Raw genomic sequence first — 25,489 nt, forward strand, 5'->3', positions numbered from 1 at the left:
CCGTACTCTGTCGCGGGCAGGGGGTGAGGCGAGGGGAGGAACCTGACTGAAAGGAGCCGGGCTTTGGGGGCGTAACCGAAAAGTGGGCAGAGATGTGCGGGGGGCCAGTAGAAGATGCAGGAGGTGGCAGCGACGGGGGAAGTGGGGCGTGATGCGGGGCGCCCTGCGAGGAGGACTGGTCCTGGGAGCAAGGTGCGAGTGGGCGCAGGACGCCTGCCTCGGAGGGGGGAGGGGCGTCGGGGAGCGCCCGGAGGAGCCAACCATGTGTTGCTTCTCCAACTGGAGTCTGTCCCCGGCATCCCGCTGAACAGCGCTGGCGTTTCTATTCGCACCGCTTCACGTGCGCTTCCCTTTATGCCACCCGCCCCAGAGGCGATTTTATCCGAGCCGTTGGAATAAAGTTCGCTTGACGGCGTACACGCCACTCGTCCCCACATTCCTCTCTGGGAGGCTCAGAAGAGTTGTATGTGCCCAGATCGTGGACCTCCTTAATATGGCGCCATACAATCGAGTGTGTGTGTGTGTGTGTGTGTGTGTGTGTGTTGTCCATTTGTCCCTACTTCATGCCTTCTCCCCTACCCCCATCCCCCAAGGCTGTTTAGGGCATTGCCAGCCAACGTGGCAGTGGGGGAGAGGGCTACAATCAGCCCACTGTGGCCAGCACCTCACACCCCGCTTTCTGAACAGCTCTGAAGAAGGTGTCTTGATAGCTTGCTGTGGTGAGTGTAGGGAAATAAGGGAGGAGCAAGAGTAAGTAACCTTGCTTTCACACTCAAAGCTGTGAGCAGCCGCATGAATGCAGGCCGGTTAGCAAGGGGAAAAGAAACCTACTTGCACGAGGAGGTTGGCAGTAAGTTGAAAGTGAGGCTTGCATTTGATTTGCACCAGATGTGAAAAGATCAGAGCGCACTTACAGAGTCTCAGAGTCTGTACCACATGTACAAACGTCGCGGTCCCTGCCATCTAAGGGCTCATGGCATCCTCCGAACCAGACCAGACACTGGAGATTTCTGTGATTACTAAGCACACACCCCTCCTGAAAATAGAGCTGTTATCGCTGCCTTGCTAGGTAGGCACAGGATTTGGAAGGATCTTGGAGGTGGAAACCACCCCATCCCATCCCCGCCCAGTCTCTCTGGCCCTCAGTGCAAATGTTAGCAGCACATTTTAGAGCGCAGAAACCTTGTCGAATCTGGTAGCAAGATGGTGACCAAGTAGTGAAGGCATGTGCAGAATCCACCCGGTGTAGAGCAGGACAATGCTCAGACAAACTCTTGCCTCTCATGAGTTGTAGAGCAAACCACAGGACTGCAGACCTGTTGGTTTTGTTTGGGTTTCCTTGGAACCAGGGAGATTAGAAGAGCAAGGACCAGACTCTTTGCTCACATGCATGAGCAGCCCCAGGAAACCAGCCTGTGCCATCGCGGCTGGGGATCTCGGGCAAGCCCTCTTTTAAGTGCCATTATTTTATGTCTGCTGCAGAACTCTTGTAATCTTAAAAGGGTAAACGAACAGTGGTGGGTGCTGGGGAAGGGGGAAGGGTGTAAGCGTCCGTGTTCTGTTTACAGGGCGAAGTGCTCCGAGTTACTGGTGAAAACATAGGAAGTTGGATCGGGCTAATAAGACACCGGTATGTTGAGAAAGGATCTCGGAGGCATTCATATGACTCTTGCCTGCTGGATAGCGGGATTATCTGTTGATTTTCAGCAAAGCAGGCCAGAGGAGAGGTAAAAGAAGGAGAGTAGCTGGAGCGTATGCACGTCTTTGTAGCTGGCCATCCCACGGGTGACCCTCAGTGTGTGTTCTGACTCTGCCCATTCCTTGGCCTTGAGAAGTGGCAGGAGTGGTTTGTAGACTGGCTAGTGGGATATATGTGATAGAGGTGAAACCCTAGCAGTAATAAAACCTTTGCATAGCATGAGATTGCAGAAACCTAAATTGTCAATCCAGGGTTCTGCTATTTAGTAGCAACTGGCCTGGTAGCATATTGGTTACCCTTTGGGCTGCTCATCTTCATTCAAACCCACCAGCCGCTCCTCAGGAGCAAAACAGGGCTTTCTACTCCCATAAAGAGTTACAGTCTCGGATACCCACAGGGGCAGTTCTGTCCTATAGGGTCCTTATGAGTTGGAAATGACTCGATGACAGTCAGGTTGGTTTTTGGAGTTTGTCCTTGAGGAATTGCTTCTGTGCCTCAGCTCCCTCTTCTGTAAACAGTGGATAATAATACTAACAGTGAATAGATTGCTAGTGCCTAGCACAGTGCCAGGCACACTGGTGGTGCCATGAAAGTACTTGCTGCTACTCATACCATTCATTGTTGTCCCCTCCCTTAGCCAAGATGAGAGCACCGTTGGCCAGAGCCCATTCCCTTTGCAGGCTTCAAAGAGCAATCCCAGATTGGTCTGAAACCAGTACTGCAGGTTTCAGGATCCCAGAGCCTCCCTCTTGCCCTTGCATTCCCTCATCGTTTAAGAGGAGCTTTCCAAGCAGGGCTGGGAAACGGAACCGTCGAAAAAGGCTTGTGAGCCAGGACTGGGTGTCCAGAACAGCCGCTGTTGGTTACCACTGCTGCTCTTCCCCATCCCAAAGTGATGCAAGAAGTGGGGAACCCCCTCAGGACTGGCCAGTTATCTCCCTACCACACACCCTGCTGTGTTCTCCACAAGATACAGTAAACCCTGTGAAAAGGGTCAGGGTGTCAAGGGCAGGCTTACGTTGTGCCTGCCCTTGTCCATAAGGGATGGCTTCATCAAGGGAGGAGCGGCCTCATTTTTGTGAGCCTGGGCTAAGCATGAGGAAAATGAAGGGCAACTCTCAGAAAGCAAAGAGCCCCTGAGTGGGTGATGGAAACCCAGACTACGCTTCTGACAGCATTTCCCCGACATTAAATTCCCTCCTGGCTTGTATGTCAATTGGAGGTGGCTAACTTTTGGGTACTTCCAGGACAGTGAGAATAGAAAGGGGACGAGGAGGGGAACTCCGCCGGATTCCATTCTTGCCCAGCCTGTTTAAGTCTCTGTCTTCGTATCCCTTAGAGTATGTGCTTTCGTGCCCGTGAGTCCATCCCAACTCATCGCCCCACTGGGTTTCTGTGGCTGTCCTCTTGCTGCTCCCAAGTATATACACCACAAAGCACACACTGTTCCAGTAGTTTCTGCAAGAATGGTAACGTTGATTCCATTCTTCCAGATGTGAGACCACTCCCCTCCTCCTATTCGGCATTGTTCCTCCCCATGAACATAAACTTGGGCTCGCAGAGGTTCCTGTTCACTTGATCCCCGATAGATTGTCCTTGGAAGAGCACAGTGCTCAAAGCAGACAGTTTTTACTGGGTCAGCCCAACTATGACTGGGCTTTCAAAAGACTTCAGAAGGCGTTTTTTTTGCTTAAGCTTTAAAGAGTATCTCAAGGCAATGGTTTCAGGAGTTCGTTCCATCTTTGTGGCTCCAGGAAGTTCAGAGAATTTTAAATTCTGTTCTGTATTTTCCCCCTTTTGATCAAGATTCTTCTATAGAATCTTGGATCAAAAAGTCCACCCGCCAGTTCCCTCTGTCTGGTCTCACGGCAAAGGAAGCGGCAGCTCTGGGAGGCCATTAGCCACACACTCTGTATCTTCCATCTAGTGGTGACCCTCCTCCTTTTTCGGGTGCTCTGGGCAAATAGAGACCAGCTGTTATGCCTCAGATGGCAGCTGGTCAGCAAGACCTCCGGCACTGCACAGTGAACTAGGATACACATAATGTACCCTATGTGGTTGTACACAAGCCTAGGCTGGCGGAATGGTAGCATATTGCCAAGCCTTTTCTTGCAGGGTGAGTTTGGACCACTGACCTTTCAGGTAGCAGACAGGTACTTAACTGCCCCACTACCAGGGTTGCTTGCCTTAGAATGTGGGTAACATTTCATACTACTTTGCAAATGAATTCTCTAGTGGACCAGCCCCACTGGATAACCCTGTGCTGCTTTCCTGCCTCCTCCGGTCCACAGTGCCTTCTGAAGCTAGGAGTCAGTAATTAAAAACCTACAGGTCAAATCTGATCCTCTGCCTGTTTTTGTAACTAAAGTTTTATCGAACCAGTCAGTCACTGTGTTTCGATAAAGCTTTATTGGCAAGGCCATATAAGGTATTTTCTGTGGCTGCTGCCATACTCTAATCACAGAGGGAGCAGCTGTGATAAGAAACCATATGGCCCACAAAGCCTCAAATATCGACTGTCCCACACTTTACTGAAAAAGTTTGCCCAACCTTGTCTTAAACAATGCACCTGACCTTTACGCCTACATAAAGATGTTTCAGATATGTATTCTACATGCCCGTTTGCATAAAATCCTACAGCAATCAAGAAAACTATCCCATATCCTGACTCAAGTTTTAGGGCAGAGTGGGGCCACCTGCTTCCAGCAATTCTCCATCTCTGTGAAGGTCAGCGTGTGTGGTGGATCCAGGTTCTCCTCCGCAGGCTACCTCTGCCACTGTCTGGTGACACAGGCTTATGTAAATTCTGCTTTACATGAAAGCTGAATGGTTAAGTGAATTTGTCCTTCACCCCTTTTATGCCCTTGTAGCTCCTGTTTTGGGTTTTCCTTGTTATCTTTCTGTAGTACCTTTTATTCTTCTGAATAGATCACTGGTAGCTGACAGTTGTTACAATTGCCCCGAAATACTGTCTACCCCACGGGAAGGACGCCAAAAACACCCCACCCACTGCCATCAAGCCGATTCCAACTTACCGTGACGCTGCAAGATAGTAGAATGTTCCATAGGGTTTCAAGACTAAATCTTCTGGGAGTGGACAGCTTCCTCTTTCTTCTATGAAGCGAGCCCGGGGGTTTGAACCACAGGGCTTCTTATAGGAAGGATGGTGTATCAGATGTTGGTTAGATTGCCACTGGAAGGAATATAAGGCAGTGTTGTTATCACTCATGCTGTCGGACATTACGAAGCTCCTTTCCTTGGAATGCCTTGAAAACTCAGTCCTTGGGGGTAGGTGTTGAAATAGAGAAGTTCATGAAGGCGGTTGCTTCTCAGAGCCCCTGAGAGTAAACTCACCCACTAAACCATTGTCCTTCTGTCAGCTGGTGCCCGAAACAGCCCCAGATTAGACTCGAGTCTGATCTTTCCATGCCAAGGAGCTGCCTTGCTATAATGTGGCTTGGGGGGTTGCAGTTAAAATCCTTTCAGAGCTACAATTGTCCTTCCAGACCTGTGATTGAGGCAACTTCTGTTTGGGCATTTCTCTGTCTGACCCTGTGCACTGTTGCTTTTGCGCTCCAGGCCCCCCCACGGTAAAGATCACCCAGGAAGAATCTTGACTCTTAAATGCTATCACCCACTGGTGACATCTTTGAAATAAATGGGAGGCCCCTTTGCGCCACTACTGTGTCTCTTCGCATTGGTACCTAAAGGAGTGTGGGTCCAGGGGTGCAGTGTTTTGGATGGCAAACCCCTTTCACTTACATAACAAAGATCCAGGAGATGTAACCTTTTGAGGTCCCTCGAGGAGGAGGTCAGCGCACTATGAGAAGTTCTCTGGGTTCTAAACGTAGGTTTCGAATAAGACTTGAGGCGGGGTTCCAGGGCTGTCGCAGTCCTGGCAGTTGGAATGCTGTCAAGGTGGACGGTGGGCTTCCGCAGCCAGCCAACGCCTCACTTGCATTTCTGCTAGTTTAAAATGAAGGGGGCGATGGGGCACCATTTCCTTGACTTTGGAAATAGACTTCTTCCTATGCCCGGCCCCCCACCCCCACCCCAGTGAGTCTCTCCCATCCCCTGGTCCTAGAGCCTCTCGCCAAAGGAGCCAGGCTGCAGGGTGGGGCGGGTCTGGGTTTGGGCTCTTCCTGACACTCTAGGTCAGATGATGTCGTGTTTGACTCGCCTTCCCTGCGCTTCCTCTTGCTCCATATGCAGTTTGGAGCCCTTTTGAGGGGCGAGCAGAGAAAACCTCGAGTTTCCTTCCCAGCTCAGTGAAGGTGGGTCCCCACCAGCAAGGTGGTTGTGAATGGGAGTGGACCAGCTCTTTGGAAGCTCATGAGTTCTAGCCCCATCTGGGATGGCTGGCAGCCCCACCCGGTCATGGGTGGGAGCAGGGGAGTATGGGAAATGTGGTTACTTCCCCACCTCTGCTGGAGTTGGATCTTCACAGAGGCCCGCACTCCTTCGTTTTCACGGTTTTGAACGAACCCAACTTTAGTCCAGTCTTGTTCCCCTGTGGTTGGAGCTCCCCGGGGCGGGGGTGGGGTGGGGGGGTGAACCGTTGATTCACTTGGGCCGATAACAACAGCTGAAAGGGTGGAATCCAACTTTTAGAAGTGCCTTGGGAGAAGGGCCTGGCGGTCTCCTTCTACACAAGAATCAGCCTGTGGAGCCCCGTGGAGGACAGGTTTACTGTGACATGCATGGAGTCACCCGGAGTCACCCTGGTGGGGCAAAGACAAGTCCTAAGCTCAGGTCTTCTGTGAAGAGCTCCCATTATGCTTGGAGTTTGTAACTTCTCTGCTCTGGTTCTTCTCCATTAGCATGGAGCCTGGTTGTTGGGAACAGCTGTCTGGCGGGAGGGTCTCCTGCAGCTGGCTTCTGCCCGCAGGTCCCCACTGCGCCTCCTGGTTTTTCAAACTTGTCCTGGCACTTGGCTTCGGCCTCCACACTTCAGGTCAAGATTCACTACACAGCTGAATGCCCAGCTTCAGAATCATTTCAATGTTTATCCTCAGGCCTGAATAAGCCTCACTTGACTTTTACTGTGTGGGAGCACCACAGCCCATCAAGGGTAGCGCTAACCAACTTGAAAGAATACTACCAACGGGGACTTCATAATAGGAAAACTTCTCTGCAGCCCCTGGGGAGCCTGGAAGCGCAGACCAGGCCGTGTACCGGCCCTGCCCCGGCATACCCGTTCCGAGTTTGCTCCCGGGCCCCAGACAGCTGACACGGGGGTGGATGGAACGCCTTTGGCCCAGCCCTGCCTTTGAAAGAGCAGTTCATGCTTCCAGCCGCCTAGGGAGAGGGGTGGAAGTGGAGGGAGGCCCAGACAACTCCTCTGAGGGCTTGGTTGATCCAAAGCAGCAGGCCGGAGTGCTGGAGCTGGGTGTTTGCTCTCAGGGCTGCTTGGATGTGGCTCCTTCAGAGCAAGGCCAGGACTTGGCCAGGGTGGGGTAGTAAGTGTCGGATGCCTCTTCGCTCACGCTGAGCTTGGACCTCTCCTGCCAGTGGTGTGTGTGACTCTTCTGGAGGGGAGCCATGTTGTCAGGGAGCAGCCTGGTCCACCCCCGTCTGACTCCCCCTACCACCCTTGGAGTCAAAACCCCACACCACACAACACTGCCACCAAGTCTGTTCCGACTCACAGGGACCCTGTAGGACAGGAGGTCTCCAAGGCTGCAGATGCCCCTGGCTAGCTGCTGAGCACTGTTAACCACTGTGCCACCAGGACTCCTTAAAGGGCACTGGGGGATGAGCTGTCCACCTCTAAAAGTAGGCAGCTAACACCTCAACAAGAGAAAGGCCTAGAATCCAGCTAGAGGAGGCATCGCTGAAGGAAAACCAAACTGGGCTGCCAAGGAGTCAACGCTGACTCGCTGGACCCCATAGGACAAAGAACTGCCCTATGGCTTTCCAAGGCTGTACATCTTCCCTGCGGCAGAAAGCCTCCTCTCTCTCCCATGGAGCGGCTGGTGGATTGGAACTCCTGCCCTTGTGGTTAGCAGCTCAGCGCATAGCCCAGGACACCATGGGCTCTTCGCAGAGGCATAGGGGGAGGGAATGGTCAGTGGTGGGGGCAGGGGACTTAATTAGATGAGATGTTTTGAAAAGGTTTTTTAAAAATTGGCTAGTGTACTATGCTCCCTAAGGTGGAATGATGTTTTTCTCTCTCTCTCCTCTCTCTTCCTCTAAAAAAGTGATACCGACATAGCCTTGTCTCGGACCTCTTTAGTCCCCCTGGCCCCATCCTGGAAATGGTATGGCTTTTTTTTAAAGAGGTAGGCGGCCCTGCCCTGCAGTGTGAACAGATTGGAGTGTTGTTGCAGGAGGAGAGCCATGTTCCATAGACACTTGTTGGATCACATGGACCTTCCCCCGCCAAGCTCACTTGTAATGACCTTTCTCACTTCTGCCCCCCCCCCACGCTAATATCCCCCTACAATTCCTCAACTCAGCAACTCCCACCTACTATGGCTCCAGACGCCCTCCCTTTCCAGCACTGGCCTCCTACCCAGCCTGGCCATTGGGCTCAAAGCCCAGTTGGTGGCAGGACCTGGCATTTCAATGGATGTCGCAGCTTGGCCTGTAGGTGCTCAAGCCGCACCCTTGAAGCCAGGGAGAGAGCTTGGGCCAGGACCCGGTTGATTCATGGAAACAGACAAGGTTTAGGATTCTGTGAAACAGACACACAAACAACATTTGTTTTAAAGCTATACTACCTGGCTTTCAGTGGAGGAGTGACTGTGGGTAAGAGGACCAGGGCCCCAAGATGGACTTGTACCAAAGTCCTCGTGCGTGGTGCTGTATCGGATAGCAGGGAGAAGCCAGGCAAGAACATTGCCACTGGTGAGGCTTCCCCTACCGGGCCGTTGGTGGGTGGCTTTAGAGGTAGGATCCGGCTGGAAGCCACCCTTTTCCCCAACCAGGACCATCGCAGGATGCCAGGCACTGCTGTTCCTCCTCCCCCTCCCACCAGATGGGAAAATGCTAGAATCAGATTGCTCATCCCCCATTCCCCAGGCCCTGGGCCCACACATGGTCACACCCAGAGTTCAGCTCCCTGGCCTTTCAGGTTGCCAACCAGGGGTGTGGGGGCTTGGGTCCAGGTTGTTTCATAAACCACCCTGGCTGAGTGTGACTTTAATCAGAGTACAAATCCCACCTCCGCTCCACTCCCTTTGCTTCAGGAGACTGGTGTGCGTGTTTGTTCGCCCACAGGGCTCGGACAGAACCACCGCTGACTACACGTGCACTCCCTGCCCCACAGCTGCAGGCGGGCTGAAAACCTGCCACGCATGCCCCCATTTGGGGCTGTCTTTTTAACTCCTGCCCATCAGATACGGTGCACAAACTGGGACCGAGGGGGGCAGGGGTGGGGAGCATTTGGCCCAGTATAGGGGAAGCCACCAGAGGGCTCTGACAGCATTCTGTGGTGTGGACTTGGAGACTGGGAGAGAACAGGGCCCTGGAGTGGCACCCGCGAGGTTCCCACACGCTCATGACTCAGAGAGCGGGCTCCTGGGCCCTCCTCACTAGGACCGGGATCCTGGGTGGTTCTGGATCGCATGCCCCATGCTTGGTGGTGGGAGGGCTGCTTGGTGCAGGTGGCTTTGCTTCATGATGAGGACAACATAGGAGGCCCCCTGGGGTGACCGCCTGGCACACACATCCTTCTGAGGGAAAAGAAGCCTGTTGTACCCATGATGCCTCAGCCTAGGTGGGCTGGGAGTGGGGTCATCGTGACATAGGCGAGACTCCTTCTGCCACAGGGAGGTGTCCCATGACAGGGCAGCAGGGTCGTGAACTCCAGAAGGCTCCATCTAGGGCAGTGGTTCTCAACCTTCCTATTGCCACGACCCTCTCATACAGTTTCTCGTGGGGGTGGACCCCCCCCCCATAACATTATTTTTGTTGCTACTTCATCACTGTCATTTTCCTACTGTTAGGAATAGGACGACCCCTGTGAAAGGGTCATTTGACCCCCAAAGGGGTCTCGACCCACAGGTTGAGAACCACTGATCTAGGGGCTGGATGTCACGAGAATTTTCAAACCCTTGAGAGGGTGGTTATGGCAAGCTCTTACCACCCAAACAGGTTTTGTAGAGAACAGTTTTCATGTATAATAATGGTGTTTATGTGGCCCCTCTGTTTCCCAGTTAATTCCCAACCACACCTGAAAACAATCCCATTTCAACAAATACTGAAACACTGATTCTCTCTAATAAAGCTATTTCCATGGCTCCTATAAATGCTTTCTTGTTTTGTGTCTCTGTGATTTTTGTTGTTTAAAGGAAGAGAGGGAGGAGGTGGAGAGAGAGCAGCAGTCTGCTGTAACAAGTGCTTTATCTGGTCCCTGTCTGTCGTCCTGCACGCCGCTAAGCCAGACCCCTCTGGAGTGTTCGCTGTTGCCCTTGGAGGCGGGGAGAAGGGAGCTGAGCTGTGGACGCATCACCAAATAGCAGCACCCCTGTCTGCTTTTTCTTCGCTTCGAACCTCCCATCCTTGAAAACCTCCCTGTTCTTTGCAAGGAGACCACCAGACAACAGCCGGCAGAGGAGCGTATGTGAGTGTGCGTGTGCATACGCGCTTGAGCATGTGGGTGTCTTGAGTGAGAATGTAGGAGAGAGAGAGAGAGCGTTACACGAGAGAAGGCAAACAAAGCAAGCAGGGGGAATGAGAATAGTAGGCCGACCTGCATCAAGGTTGCATGTGCTTTTTGTATACTGTTTTTATTTTTGCATGGACAAACTTGAAATTATTTCCCACTAAAAGTTATAAAAATAAATATATGCTAGACTCATTTGACTGTATCCGGAACTCTGGAGAGTGGGAATTTTGGGCTCTTATTCATCATTATAACCTCTCTTGTTCTCTCCCATTTAACAGAACATCTGAAACATTAAGTGGCTTATCTGAGTCCATGTACCACATTGGGGCACAGACAGGATTTTGGTTCAGGTATTTGCCACAGTAGGCCACCTCTCGGGAAACTTCCACTTGACCCCTCTCTTGGACAGGGACAAGCCTGGTGTCAGGTTCTGAGAACTCACTGGGTACCTACCGCTGTGTGTCCGAGCTCAGGCCATGGCCCAGCCACCCAGCAGGAGCCCAGCAGGTTTGCAGCTGTCTGCTGAAGGGCACGGAGCAGACTCAGGATGTCCAGGTTTCTTCTGGGGAACAATGCTTTCTCCCAAGAAACACTCTCCCAGGCTCTTCACTGAACTCTCTTCATGAAATGCAGGACAGGAGAACGCCCCTTTGCACCAGAGTGAGGGCACTTATATGGAGCAGAAATCCGGGAGGAAAAGAGGTTGAGTTTGGTGTAGGTAGCCATGCTGGGTGCTAGCCTGGGCCCATCAGCTTTCCTGTGCTCTGGACAGCCAGTCCGTTGTCTACCGGTCTTGTGAGGAGGGTGGTCGGCCTGGTTCAGTGCAGCACACCTGGCCAAGTGTTACAACTGGATACTCAAAAGGATGGCTCTTTTTTTTCTTGTTAGATGTCAACCTGTTGCAACCCCGTGTACAACCCAAGGCACACCGCACGGTCCTGCGCCATCCCCACAGTTGTTGCAGCCACTGTGTCGAGCCATCCCATCGAGGGGGGTGGCTTACACTTTCTCTGTGATTCCACTTGACCAAGCATGAGGTCCTTCTCCAGGGACTTGTCCCTCCTGATCACATGTCCAGAGTATGTGAGACGAAGTCTCGCCATTCTTAACTTCTAAGGAGCATTCTGGCTGTACTTTCCCCAAGCCAGGTTTGTTTGTTCTTTGGGCAGTTTTCTTCAACACTGTAACTCGAATGCCTCAGTTCTGTACTCTTCCTTATTCACTGCCCACTGCCCTGGCGAGGGAGGTGACTGGAAGTACCACGGCTTGGGTCAAGTGCATCCTAGTGCTCAGTGGCACCTTTCCTTTTGAACACGTTCAGATAGACGTGCCCCTTGTGATACAGCGTTTGTACAGCGTTGGATGTGATGCACCCTTTGACTGCTGCTTCCATGCACAGTGGCTGTGGATCTATGTAGAGTGGAATCTCTGACAGCCTCAGTCTTTTCTCCATTTGGTGTGATGTTACTTACTGATCCAATCGTGAGGAGTCTTGATTCTGTGAACGTGGATGTACACTCCGTACCGGAGGCTGGAGGCTCTTATCTTCAGGTGTAAGCGCTTCACTTTGTCTCCGCTTTGAGTAAGCAAGGTGGTGTCACCTGCACATCTTACGCTGCTAATGACGCTTCAGTTCCCTTTGTTCTCGGTTGAATGACTCCCTCTTGGTGTTTGTGCAGCTTCTGTGTGAGCAGAATTAATTATTCTGGAATTCCCATTCTTCATAATGTTATCTGTGGTTTGTTGTTGTTCACACAGTTGAATGCCTTTGCATGGTCAATAAAACGAAGGTGAACAGCTTTCTGATGTTCTCGGCTTTCAGCCTAAAGAAATCTGACATTAGCAATGATAACCTTAATTCCATGTGAACGTGGCTTGGATTTTTATGGATTGCAGCCCAATGCATAACCATCATGCCACCAGGGCTCCTCTCTGGCTTGGATTTTTAGCAGTTCCTGTTAACGTGTTGCTGTAACTATTTATGGTTTATCTTCAGCAACATTTTACTAATGTGTGATGTTAATGATATTTTTTCAATAATTTCTGCATTCTGTTAGGTCACCTTTCAATGGAGTAGGCAAAAATGTGGATCCGTTCCAGTCAGTGGGCCAGGTAGCTGTTTTTCAAATTTCTTGTCACAGATGAGGAGCTCTTTCAGCTTTGCACCCATTTCTTAACTGTCTCAGTTAGTGTCCCATCAAAGCCTGAGGTTTTGTTTTCACCACTGCCTTCAGGACAACTTGGACAGCTTTTGGGCCTTGGTTCTTGACCCTGTGCTACCTCCAGAAATGGCTGAACCTGACCCATTCTTTCCAGTGTGGTGACTCTGTGTATTCCTTCCGTCTTCTTTTGATGCTTCCTGGGCCAGTCAATATTGTGTCCATTGAATCCTTCAGTAGTGCAGCTGGAGGCTTGAATATTTTACTCACGTCTTTCCACTGGAGAAATGCCGGGTGTGTACTTCCTTTTTGGTTTTCTACCTTCAGGTCATGGTGCATTTCGTTATAATACTTGACATCTTAAGTCAGTGAAAACCTTCTGTTAACCACAGGCCCCAAAAAAGGATGAATCTCACCACTGCGCAGAAAGAGGGTCAGACACTGCTGTCCCCCCAGCCCCTTCTCTCTTGCCCAAACCACATGTTGGGCATCTGTCTCTGCTCCTTGAAGGCACTTGACTTACCCTTTGTAATTTTCACTTATGCATGATCTTCCCCCCAGCTGCCAGAATTTGGTAAGTGAATGAGTCGTGCTCTACTTTTTAACATAGAAGTTGCATTCTTCAGAAATGTTTTCCCCTTTGTGTGAAATGCCTGACTGACGGGAGTTACCCTCTCCCGATTGTGGTTACATTGTCATCAAAGGAAGGTTGTTCATGGACTCTGGCCAGTTGTATGAGCACTTGTTGATTAGTGCCCTAACTTATACATTTAGATGGGTTGTCCTTAGAGATTGTCCAGTTATAGCTGGGCGGTCCCCCCTATTCTGATTCTTTACTTCCAGGACTTTGCTCTGTCCTGCCCCAAAGTAAGTAGCAGGTGGATGACGACCAGAAATGGGGACAAGTTGCAGAAGGATGAGGAAACCACCCCTAAATTCCTGCTGGATTGTCTGCAATTTAGAGGTGTGTGTTGGAGCTGCGGCCCCTGATGACCAAAGCCGTCTGCTTAGAGAGACCATGACAATCAGGCCTCTCTTTACCTTCCAGTTCTTAGGGGCCTGACGAGAAGGCCTTGGTAACTGACATCTCAAACTGGACCAGATTAATTCTATTTTTGCGTCAGGAGGATAGTCTTTTTCTCCACCTGACGTCATAAAGGAGATGAGATGACCATCAACTAGCTCCTGGTATACGAGCGGATATGAAGCTCCATCATCTCCCGGGGAAGGTGGTGCTCCTTGCCCTCCTGGCTCTGAGAGCACCTGTGGAGAGGTGTCAGGACCAGCTTCCTCCTGCTGCGAAGCCATCAGCTGTCCCAGGGTTGTACCCAGGGTAGGAAAAACGCTCTCTGAGCTCTTTCTGGAAGCACCATTGTGCCTGACTTCCAACGAGGCTTTCCCTGGAGGCAGGGCCTACCTTGGAGCCTCCCTCAGGAACTCTAAACCAGCCAGCAGGGGCTGCCCTGGAGTGGTGCCCAGCACACATGGGGTTTTTCCACAGCTAGGGCACAGCACGGGAACTCGCCAGTGATTTGAGGTCAGCCTGGAGCCCTTCCAGAATATTGGTGGCCTGGTAGGAACCACTGGATGGTACACAGTGACCTCCTAGGCGAAAGCCCCCCTTTGGGATTGGGAACGTGGAGTAACACTTGAGTAAAGAGGTGGAGGTAGAGAAGACTTCCTGCAAATGAGGCAAGATGCTTCACGGAAATGTTATTTTTTTATACATAATTTTATTGGGGGATCTTACAGCTCTTATAACAGTCCATACCTCAGCTGTATCAAGCAGAAGTTTTCAAGGGTGTGAAGGTTGGGCAGTGTAACCCTGATAAGGGGTCCCACTGCCCAATCTTACTATTGAGACCCTGAAGCAGGACCTTGAATGGCTTTTTCCTGGTTCTGTCATGGCCGATGAAGCGACCCAGAAAGGAACACACATTTGTAAAATGGTACCAGAGCAATCGATGGAACGGGGAAGATGACAGATCAATACCCTCCTATAACGCACTCTTGAAAAGCAAGAGCTGTGTGCGCAGCCTGGTCTCTTGATGGTTAGACCTGGAAACAGTGCTTCCCCACCTCCAGGATGGCATCCAGGATGGTTACTCTCCGCCGTCCTGGCAGCGATCCTCTCTCTTGGATCAGGGCTTCAGAAAGGGCTCGCTGCCTGTTCCAGGCTCTGGCTCATCGTCTCTCCAGCCCCCGTTACCGTTTGGCAGTACCCACATTTTCCAAATTCAGCTCTGTTCTGATGTTGCTTTCGGCCACGGTTCAAGCCTGTTCAAAGCTCTTCTCTGAAGCAGAGCAAATTCTGTGGCTGTGACCCTCCTGGCCCAGAGGAGAATCTAGTGCTCCTCGCCTCAACTTACACCCAGAGTTCAAGGGACCAGAGTCAAGGTTAAATACAGAGTCCTGCTGAATTCCCACTGAGTGAGGTATGACTGGTGAGCAAACCTGCTGGGCTCTGATGGCTACTCAGGGATACGCTCAGCTTGCCCAGTCATGTGACCAGACTGCAGCTTTTAAGTGCCATTGAGTTGGTTCCAACTCTGTGCACAACTGAACAGTGGTGGCTACTCTGGGGCCCATTGCTAGCAGCCATGATGTCAATCCATGTCCTTGAGGGCCGTCCCCTCCTTTGCTGCCCTCCATTTTGCCAAGCATGATGTCCTTCTCTAGGGACTGGTCTCTCCTGACAACATGTCCGAAGTATGTGAGACAAGTCTCGCAATCCTTGTCTCTAAGGAGCACGCTGGCTGTACTTCTTCCAAGACACATCTGTTTGTCCTGTTAGCAGGCCATGGTTACTTTCAGTATTCATCTCCAGCACCACAATTCAAATGCATCGATTTTTTTCTTTAGTCTTTTTTAATTCATTGTCCAACTTTCACATGCCTATGAGGCAATTAAAATGATACCATGGCTTCAGTCAGGTATACCTGGATCCTCAAAGTAACATCTTTGCATTTCAGTATGCTTAACTAGGTCTTGTGTGGCAGATCTACCTAATGCAACCCCTCTTTGCTGTGGCCAACCACAGGTCAGTTGAGCACCATTTACAGGACACTGTTGGGGGAAGAAAGGAGCCTAGTGACACAGTGGTTAAAGCACTCAGCTGCTACCTGAAAGGTCAGCAGTTCCAGCCCACCAGGCGCTCCAAGGGAGAAAGATGTCTAGTTCCCTGAAGATTTACAAATTGTACCATTATGCTTGATCTAATTGAATTATGGATTATTATACTATCTGTAAGAGCTCCCAATAAAATGATTTTATTTTATTTATTTATTTTTAAAATGATTTTTAAAAAAGGAAAATTCACAGCCTTGGAAACCCACAAGGGTAGTTGTCCTCTCTCCGTTGGGGTCATGGGTCAGAATCGACTTAATGACAGTGCTGTCTTACCCCAGGTAATGCACTGGCTTTCAGCTTAGTGGGATTCATCTAGTAGCACCCAAAAAGGCACTCCATTCTGACTCTTAGCAAGCCAGCTGGGCGGAGTAAAGGTTCCCCATGGGTTTCCAAGGTCCTACCTCAGCGGTTCTCAACCTTCCTCACGCTGAGGCCCTTTCTTACAGTTCCTCGTGTGGCGGTGACCCCCCAGCCATAACATCATCTTCATTGCTACCTCATCACTGTCCTTTTGCTACTCTCACGAATCGGGCGACCCCAGTGAAAGCGTCATGCGACCCCCAAGGGGCCCCAACCCGCCCTAAACCCTTAGGGAAGAAGCCGCTGCATCGTTCTGCAGAGCAGGTGCAGGGCTCAGGCTGCTCGCTTTGGCTCATGACTGAAGGTCACACGTGACCAGGATCAGCAAGCGGCATAAGGACACGAGTCCTTCTGTCCTCAGCAGGGCCTCTTCTCAGCCATGTTGGTAACCATGTCTGGTTCTTCGTCTCACAGCTCCTTGGCCTCTCCCCGGCTAGTGTTCAAAAACTCCTTTTGTGCTGGCCCAGGTCTAAAGGGCACTCTGCAAACTTACTCTCCTGCTGGGAGGCCCTGGTCCTTACCTTTTTCATAGGCTGGGCAGCCCACTGCTCTGTCATGGCCTTTCCGTTGCTGCAGCCTCTGACGGCCCTGCTGCCACTTCCGGCAAGGATCTTGCACGTGGCTGCTAGGGGCTCTAGTTTCTGGATGGTCATGGGTTGCCCCGGTCCTGCTTCTGAGATGGTGTGCTTTTATACCCAGTGGATTGGCAAAACTGACTAATCCCCGTATCCGAGCCCTCTACCCCTTATTTGCATCTGTCACTGATTGGGAGTTACAAAGACTGGATAAACAAGTCACACCAAGTCATTGCACTTCACCTCAGAGAGTCCAGTGCAGTCACCCAAATGAGTTTGTCAAAAGCCCGCATAAGCCCAAAGTCTTAAGTGCTAACAGGTGTGGGTACTACATGAAGAGTGAATTAAATTTTTGTCTGTTCCCCCTTCCCCTTTTGTTTTAGAGAATCTCAAGCCTCCAGAAAATTGGCAGGTACAGCAAACACCCATCCCCTTCATCTGGGCTTATAATTGCTAACTTTTGGCCACGGCCATCTTCTCTGTCTGCGCAACTGTCCCTCTGTCTGTCTGCAGATGTGTCTGGGCTCACCTGTGTGAGTAGGGCTAGAAGGTAAGGCTCCTGGGGCTCCAGTTCGTACACGCACAGGTTTATTCCGAACAGAACAAGCGTGACCACGTCTCAGCGTCAGTGCAGTGGGTGCTGCAGACAAGTTCTCTCCTGGATCCGCTTGCCTGAGGGGCCTTCAAAGCAAGGGCTCCAAGTGAAACGGTGGCTTTGAGGGGGTCTGCTGACCAGTTAAGTTCAAGGTGGAGAGGTCAGCTCAAAAAGTGATGCTCATGATTTCTTGGGATTTCCAATAGGTAATCTTGAGGATTGCTTCAAAGACAGGATGATCTTGGAGGCTTGTTAAGAATTATTTTTGTTTTAACTGAAAAGTACATTTCAGGTGCATAAAAGACTAGGAAAGTTACAATGAGACACCCCCTCTACCTCCCCCCTCCCCCCTGATTAGGGCCCTTACTTATTCTTCCCCAGGGGAACAGGGCTTTCTAATGAGGATTCCATTAGGAAGCCTTACCCCATACACCCTACAGCCCAGATCTTGCCCCATTAGACATCTTTTGTCCCCCAAAGTCAATATTTAAAAGGAACAGGTGTCCTGCAAGGGTGCCCCAAACTGCCATTTTTACATGGTCTAAATCTAAGAGCACAGAGATGGGTTAGGAGATGGACACTGGCTTCAGGAGCTGTGGAGACCCAGATGGAGGCTATTTTGAGCAATAGTAGCTTCATATTTTTCAATTTTTGTTTGAAAAATGTTAAGGATTTTGCAGCAAGACTTGTCGACTTTCCGTGTTCCCTGTTTGAAAGCAAGTTGCAGATTGCCTGACTTTCCACCTGTCACGACTTCCAGTGCTGTGTCCTGCGAAGAATGACATTCTGCTGCGTAGTCACAACACGGTTGCTCCCTGGGGGAATTCCGTGCCATCGATTAGCTGGCTCACCATTGACTCCCCGGTGAGAGCTTTTGTTTTTAATCTAGGGTCCAGTCAAGAGTCTCTCAGGTTGAATTTCATTATGCCGTTTTAGTCTCTTGACCTAGAACACTCCCTGCCTTCATCGTTTTTATGAAAAGACTTTGCCTTTTTGAACAGTGTCTGCCGTGGTCTTCTAAGCCGTCCACTGCCCTAGCTGTGCCGCTTCTCACCGTGCCACGTCACGTGTTCCTGGCACGGGAAGTCCGGAGGGCCGGGGACATCTAGGTTAAACGTCTTGGCAAGAACATTTCATGGGTGATAAGACTTGGATGAGGGAGGCCCCAGTAGAGTGATTTAAAAGAGAAAAGGGGAGAAAAAAGAACATTTCATGGGTGAAATTGTGTGTGCTACATCATATCAGGGTGTGTCAAAAAGTTCATGGACAAGTTCCATTTCCGTTCGTTGCATTTGCGCATGAGCTTTGTGAGGCCGCTTCACCCATTGCTCAAGAAGGCACACGGTAGTAGGTTGCTCATTGCCAAACCACCAGATTTCCCACGGTAGATGCCTATTATTCATCCTTTAAAAGTCGCCTATGGGCGGGTGGAGATGCCCAACAACTGCTAGCTCTAGCCTCCACTGGCCACTCTTCCTGACCGGCAATATTTTGGAGGGTGGGTGAAACCAGTTCTGAACTCATATCGACGGTGGGGGGCAATGATGTGAGCGGCTCAGAAGGGAAGTAAGGAAATTATTTCTCTTAGGGGATTGGAACCATTGGAGAAAGGGCTACAAAATAGGGTCATCAAGTTCTGTCCAAGTTTGTAGTATGAGAGGGCTTCCAAAAATCCATTAAAAAATGGACTTAAAAGTGAAATTTTTCCTTGAAGTTTTTGACACCCACCCCCCCTTGTAGTTTGTGTGACTCAGGCAGCTATTGAACTCAGTTGCCCAAAGATACACTAACCATCTGCCATCTGCTTGAGATCAGGGAGAAGGCAGGCCGAAGCTAAAAAGCAATCATAATTTTTTCATAAAGCAGAAATGATTGTGATTATTTGAAAGCCTTCCTATTTCACTTACCTCCCTAAGAAAGGAGCCCTTGTTTTTCAATTGCCCTCCTCCCCCCTTGTTTGAGCCAAATGTCTGATGGGTAGCAATGTTCCAGGGATGCAGGCATGGCATCCTGGTTCCTGACAAAGGGAGGGATGACCTGGCCCAGTGCCAGCCCGGCACCAAGGCAGCCAGGCCACCATGGCGTGGTTGAGTCTGACAGGGAGGCTCAAGCGCTGCGGGTGGCAAGGCCTCGGTTCAGTCCTGTGACCTTGGAGAGGTCAGTTGATCGCTTGATATGGGTGATATGTCACAGCACCCCCATCTCCAACACCTCGGAAGCTCTGCTCTCCCACGGGGGAATCTACGAGTGTGTGGAATAATTTGAGCGTACAGCTCCAATCACAGTTTTCCTCTCGGGACTTAAGAGAGAGAACCCTGCCCTGTCTCTTGTGCTTCCTTTGCCTCTGTCTGAAGACTGGCCCCTTTAGCTGGTGGGAAGCAGGTGGCTGAGAGAAGAGACGCTGCTGAAGGGCTGCGCCTGCCCCTGGAGTGTGCACACCGCCCATCAACAGGAGCAGCAGCACTCCCTGGGGTGAAGTGTTCTCTGGTTTGGGTTTTGTTTCTCAGGAAAGGGGGGCTAAGCTGCGTTGCTTTGTCTGCCCTCCTCGCAAAGGGCAGGTAGGCCCCCAAGGCCAGCATGCTCCAATCAGGGCTTGGTCATGTTTGGTTTTAAGAATGTTGAAATCCTACAGAACTCCTCTTCAGAGAATTCAGATGAAAGTTGAAGAGTTCACACGACTTCCTCTTCTTCGGACGGCAGTTTCTTGAGAGTTGAACAAATGTGAGTTACTGTTCATTCTGCTCTTTGTACACACACGCATGCACGCACACACCCCACACCCCCAATGGAGCCATCTTTTTCTTCTTTGCTGATGCAGAGAGCCAGCACAGTCCTTGTTGTCCACCCCCACACGCGCAATGACGCCTCCAGATGGGCTGCTCCTGGCACTTCTCTGCGGCTGCTTGCAGATGTGGTCTGCTTCCCGGAGTCAGCCAGCCAGCCAGCCAGCCAGCAATGCTTTGAGCAGTGCCATAGGCTACGGAGTCAGTAATGCACTGAAGGCCTGGCTGACAGTCTTTGCTGTGTGTACGAAGATCAGTGCTCTTTCTGCGCTCTTTGCGAAAGCAAGAGGGGAGACGTCTTTTCCCTCCCCTTTTGCAAAGGACGGGCTTTCTTCACTTGCTTCTCCCTGTCCTGGCCAGAACCAACTCTCGCTCCAGGTGGGGAGATGTTGTCAGAGCCCCAGGCTTAGATTTCCCAGCTGGAATGGACGCGGTCTTCCTTGGACTTTCCCAGGAAAGGCTTCTTGTACAGTCACTTCCAGCGATTTCAGATTGACCCACAACTTCCCTCCCACACCCACGTGCCCCCAGCGGCACTGGACCACAGAGAGCCCGACAGAAGGCCTGCTTGGGTCCCTCCCAGCTCATGTACTGAAACAGCACACCAGCCCCGAGGCTCCTGTGAGGACTTCTCCTCACTGCAGAGCTGGAAGGGGAAATGCTCAGAAATTGCCAGCCCCCGTTTGACTTTGTCCTTCTCCAGAGGGGAACACTTGCCCCCCATCCCCCAAAGGGCTGCATCGCAGCTAGAGGACAGGGTCGGGCAGGGCCAGCTTGCTTGGTGTCCAACCAAACTGCCCTGCCCCGTCCTGCCTGACCTCCCTACTTTAGGAAGCAAACTGATGACTCTTTCTGAGTTCTTCTCCAGCCCGCTCCCGACCACAAGTCTAAAAACAAGGGCCACATCCTGCGGAAAAAAATCGGGCACCTCTCTTTGGGCTCTAGCTTTGATTTCCTTTTTCTTTGTGTTTGGAAAGCAAGCGGGTACAGGGTGGTGCTTGTGTGTGTACGTGTGCGCGCACACACATGCGTGTGCCTATTTCTGACCCGGGTGTAAAGCGACACTGAAGCAGCCAGGTCCCCAAGGTGTAGGACATGGTGAGGCCAGCTAACCAGCTCTCCAGTCAGTGTCAGGACAGCAGGGTTGAATGGGAAGGGGCCGGACAAGGTGACCAGTTGTGACCCATGATGCATAGATCCAGCTTTAAGGTCACTGGGGGAAACCTGTCTATAGGTTGGGCGTTTGAAGAGGGGAAACTTTCCGGGGATGAAACATGAAATTCATTGACTGAAATAAGCAGGTCAGGAAACATTCTAGTATGATCTCATGTTACTCAAAAATGCCGCCATGTGCGTGGAAGAAGCAGGCAGGGCGGTCTCCCAGTAGGGGTGCATCGTTTCAGTTTTTGCTCATCTCTGTTTTCTTATTTCTCCCAACATGTGTACAGCTTCTGTTACAACAAGGGTTCGTTCTGTTCTGAGAGGGGCGCCTGGAGAACACTGCGTCATCACCGGGCAGCAGGAGACAACAACTCACAGCTTCTTTGTCGACAAGGTGGCTGCTGGGTTTGTGCTCCACAAGTGGGGGATCTCACTGGCCATCTCCCCACTTCTTTCTGCAGCCCTTCTTGGGGTTCTTAAGCTCTCTAGGCCTTGTCCGAGGAGCCCTCGTGGCATACTGGGTTTGAATCCACCAGCTGCTCCGAGGGAGAAAGACGAGGCTTTGATTTCTGTAAAGATTTAGTCTCAGAAACCCACAGGGGAGGGCTGCCTGTCGCTCTATAGGGTCACTATGAGTCAGAATCTACTCGACGGCAGTGAGTTTGGTTTAGTATTTGGAGCTCTAGTGGGGCTGTCGGGCAAGTGTTGGACTGCTAACTGCAAGGTTGGTGGTTCAAACCACTAGCCACTTCTCAGAAGAAAGATGAAGCAGTCTGCCCTTAGAAAGATCTGCAGCCCAGACGTCGTATAGAGGGTCGATATGAGTCGGAATAGCCTTGATGGGAGTGGGTTTAGGCCTGGCGCTAACGGAGGAGGAGTAGAAATGACTTTGTCTTTCTGTCGCAGCCTTCTCCCACATTTGCACCGAAGTTAGTGGAATAGATGACATGGCGTCCCCAGATGCTCAGCCGGAGCCCACTGGCCAGGGGCTGGGTCCTCCGAGTAAATGGCAAAGTCTCCACCCCACACCCTCTCTGGCCCAGTGGAACAGCCACAAAGCGCCTCACTTCCGGCCTCAGCTGCTGCCTTCCTCTTCCCCTGGGGCCCCCTGGCAGCTCTGCTGAGCTACCACCTGCTCCTTTGGGCATCTGTGGCGATGGCCTGTCAGTTTGGTCAGGCCTGGGCACTTGAGGGCTCTGATTAGCCTCTCCAGCAGCAGCAGCGGCGTCCATGCTGTGTCCCAGTGCTTGTCCCAGATGCTGGCTCGGGGTGTCTGCAGAAGGAATCCGTCCGGGGGCCCCTCCTGCACTGTAGCTCAGAATATTGTCTATTGTTGATGCCCTTCCCTACCCCCATTGCTGGTCCCCCAGCAGGCAGACACTTGCCCTCGAGCCCTCTCCCCAAAGCCAGCCAAGTCAGCAGTTGGGGGACAGGGCCAAGTGGCTCAGGAAGATAGCACCTCAGGCTTCTTATCTCCGGTGTGTACTTTCCCTGCCCTCATCTGCCGTTGCCCCGGCAGGCCAGCATCCGCCACTGCTCAGCTGCACGGTGACTCGGCCTGGCACCTGGCCAGCGGGGTGAGCCAGGTGGTTGGGCTGCAGGAGCTACTGCGTGTGATGGGCCAATAGTACCCCCCACAGCTGTCAACAGGACACTCCACCCTCCCCAGCCCAGGGCCAGTGCCCCACAGCCTGCTGCTTTGTCATGGCCTGACACGATGGGGCCTCCTCTTCCTCCATGGGGGAGCTGCTTGCCGCCTCCCCACCCCCACTCCCCAAATCTGAAAGCTGTATTTTCCAGAAATGAAACCAATTCATCTTCCAACCACAAGCAACAGATATGACTGGTCAAGGCTGCCTTTAACGGAATCACACTGTGGCAGGGCCTGGTCCAGGCTCCAGAGCCTTCCGGTCAGCCGGGAAGGGAGGGACCAGAGGACGCACAACACCCCGATTTCAATTCTCTTCCCTTGGGACGTTTTGTGGGAACGCTCTCCATTGAAGTAAGCCTCCCTGGGTTGCTTCCAGTTGGAGTGCCGGCCTGGAGCTGAACGTGGCTAGGCCCCTGATCTGACGGGTTTAGCCGGTCACTCGGAGAGTAGACAGCTTTGACAGTGCACAGGAGTGTGATATCTCTGGGCTGAGGTGCCCCTTCCCAGGGACCAGGAGAACACATGCTGGCTGAGAAGGTGGCTAGAACCTGCTCCAGGTGGTCTTCTGGCTCCCTCGACCCCCCTCCCGCTATCCTAAGGGGCAGTGATGGGGGAACGGTGAAGTGTAGCGGCATGCCTTGGTTTGAGGTAATCTTTCCAAGCTTTCCAGTACTATTGGGTGTAATGGAGATGGTGTAAAGCCGCTCCCGCTAGCCAGGTGCGAGAGCAGGCCCCTCTGGGGCTGGGCGCTGGCAGCAGTGGCCCCTCAGTGAGGTCTTGCCACAGATCCATCGGGGCCACGTTTCCCCCTGTCCCCTTCATGGTCCGGCCTGCAGCCCCTGCGGCCTGTCAGGGTCTGGTGTGGGCTTTGTTTCTGTTGTCTTGGGGGAAAGGAATGGGCTTGACATCTTGCTTTAGAACTTCATCATTTGGGGCACCCACATTAGCAGGTGCTCCCCAAACCATTTTGGGGGGGGTGTTTGAAATAAGTGTGGGATTTTTTTTTTCCTATTAAAAAATTTTTAATTCTCCCTCCCCACCCTCTCATTCCGTAGGCATCATGGAAGCATGACCTTTTAGCCTCAAAGGTCGGGCTTGAAGAGGGTGAGTCGTGCTCTAAGACAGAAGGTGCTTCTGTCTTCTATGGCTAGTTGGGGTGCGACCACTGTGGCAGGCTGTCTTGTCATTCATGGGGGAGAAACAGGCATGTCTTCTAGTTGGAGTTCGGGGTGGCAGGAAGCCCTCTCCCCCTCACCCCTCCTTCCTGTTGGCTCACTGGGGACCACTGATGCTGGTTTGGGATAGCGCCGGTCTTGGCCGCCCTTCTTATTATGGACACAAATCTGGACCCAGTGAGCCTGCAGATCTTAGAATCGCATGGCCACTGGTGTCTGGGCAGAATGTGGACGTGGCCACTTTAAAGGTCTGGGAGCCCTGCCTCTGAGAGTGGGCTGGCTGTGGGAAGGGTGATGAGGGCTGGTGTACCAGGAGGGTGACTGACACTGCCCCTAGAAGCTAAAAGCATCCTTTCCCCCAGCAACAACAAAGCATCGCGCAGTGCCAAGGCTACCTCATACCAAGCATCAAGGGGCCAGGCCTGCCATTTCCTCTCCTAGGAGCTGAAAGGGCCACCCCCACCTTCCACCCACAAGCTAGGGGTGTGGATGATGTCGGAGCGAGATCGGTGTGGGATGCTTGGGTTTAGGCAGACTGCCGCTAACCTCTTGGGGAAGAACGATTCTGTCAGAAGTCCGACTTTGCGTGCCTGAGTTCCTTCTCGAGAGCACATGGCATCCCTTCCCAGGCCCGTTGGCTGCTGGTGGGGGAGCACACACGTGTTAGGGTTTCGTGGGGAAAGGGCAAAACCTGCATGTGCTGTATGAACACATGAAACCCAGCTGATGTCAAGTGGTGACCCGCGTGTGTAGAACGCCTTGCCCCGTCGAGCCTTCAGGAACAGATGGCACACCTTCTTGGGAGAGGCCTATGGGTGGACTGTGCACCCGCAGAACCCCTATCAACACAAGTAGGGGCCCGCTAAGGAAACCATGTACAGGAGGCAGTGCCCGTGACTCCAGCCGAGGGGAGGGGAGAGGCCACCCCAGGAAACCTTTCTCCCCACCCCTGGCGGCTTCTCAGCCCTGGCATCCTAAACTTCACCCCAAACCGTGATACAGCTGCCCATGGAGTCGTGGGGTTGCCAACGGCATGCCAGTCTTGCTCATCTGCGTCCCACCTGGCCCTTTGGCCACCTATCGTGTGCCATGTCTGTACACGTGCTGTCGGAGCCCCCGGGGGCCCCTCAGTGGGCCCTGGGCTGCGGTTTAGGAGGGCTGCGCTACAGCATTTCCGTGTCTGGCATGCTCTTGATGTAGGTCAGAAGCTCCCAGAAATACCCAGGCTTCTGCCACCTTTTGATCTGAAATCCAGGATAGGAAAATGAGTGGTTGAAATGCCGGTGGGAAAGATTAAGTTGGGGCTTGATCCCAGCATGCTTGCCACTGATTTTCCTGGGCAACAAGATGCAAGGAGAATGAGAAAGGGATTGGTCCTTCCTGAGACTGAGCCAGGGGACGAGACCAAACAAAACGGACTCTGGGCCGCTCCTCCAAGGGAAAGAGCAGAGCAGGGCTAACGTCCTAGGGACCCACCCCGCAGGCCTGCGTGTGGTGAAGCAGACGGACTCGGCACACTGCTCCCAGGGTGTGCGTCTGGGTGCCAGCTGCAAGCCAAGAGGGACTGGGCGTCAAGCTGAGGCTCTCAAGC

General features: G+C 52.1%; 1 protein-coding gene across 1 annotated transcript in view; it reads left to right on the plus strand.

The window, feature by feature from the left end:
• Positions 1-151: 151 nt before the first annotated feature.
• Positions 152-25,489, plus strand: part of FAM117A (family with sequence similarity 117 member A) — a 50,254-nt gene continuing 24,916 nt past the window's right edge. Inside the window, exons 1-2 of the mRNA XM_045299313.1 lie at positions 152-284; positions 10,140-10,265. Coding sequence (XP_045155248.1) covers positions 152-284; positions 10,140-10,265 — 259 coding nt within the window. The remainder of the gene's footprint in view (positions 285-10,139; positions 10,266-25,489) is intronic.

The sequence above is a fragment of the Echinops telfairi genome, unplaced genomic scaffold (assembly GCF_000313985.2).
Source record: "Echinops telfairi isolate 266 unplaced genomic scaffold, ASM31398v2 ScPeMD7_7458;HRSCAF=8496, whole genome shotgun sequence".
NCBI lineage: Eukaryota > Metazoa > Chordata > Mammalia > Afrosoricida > Tenrecidae > Echinops > Echinops telfairi.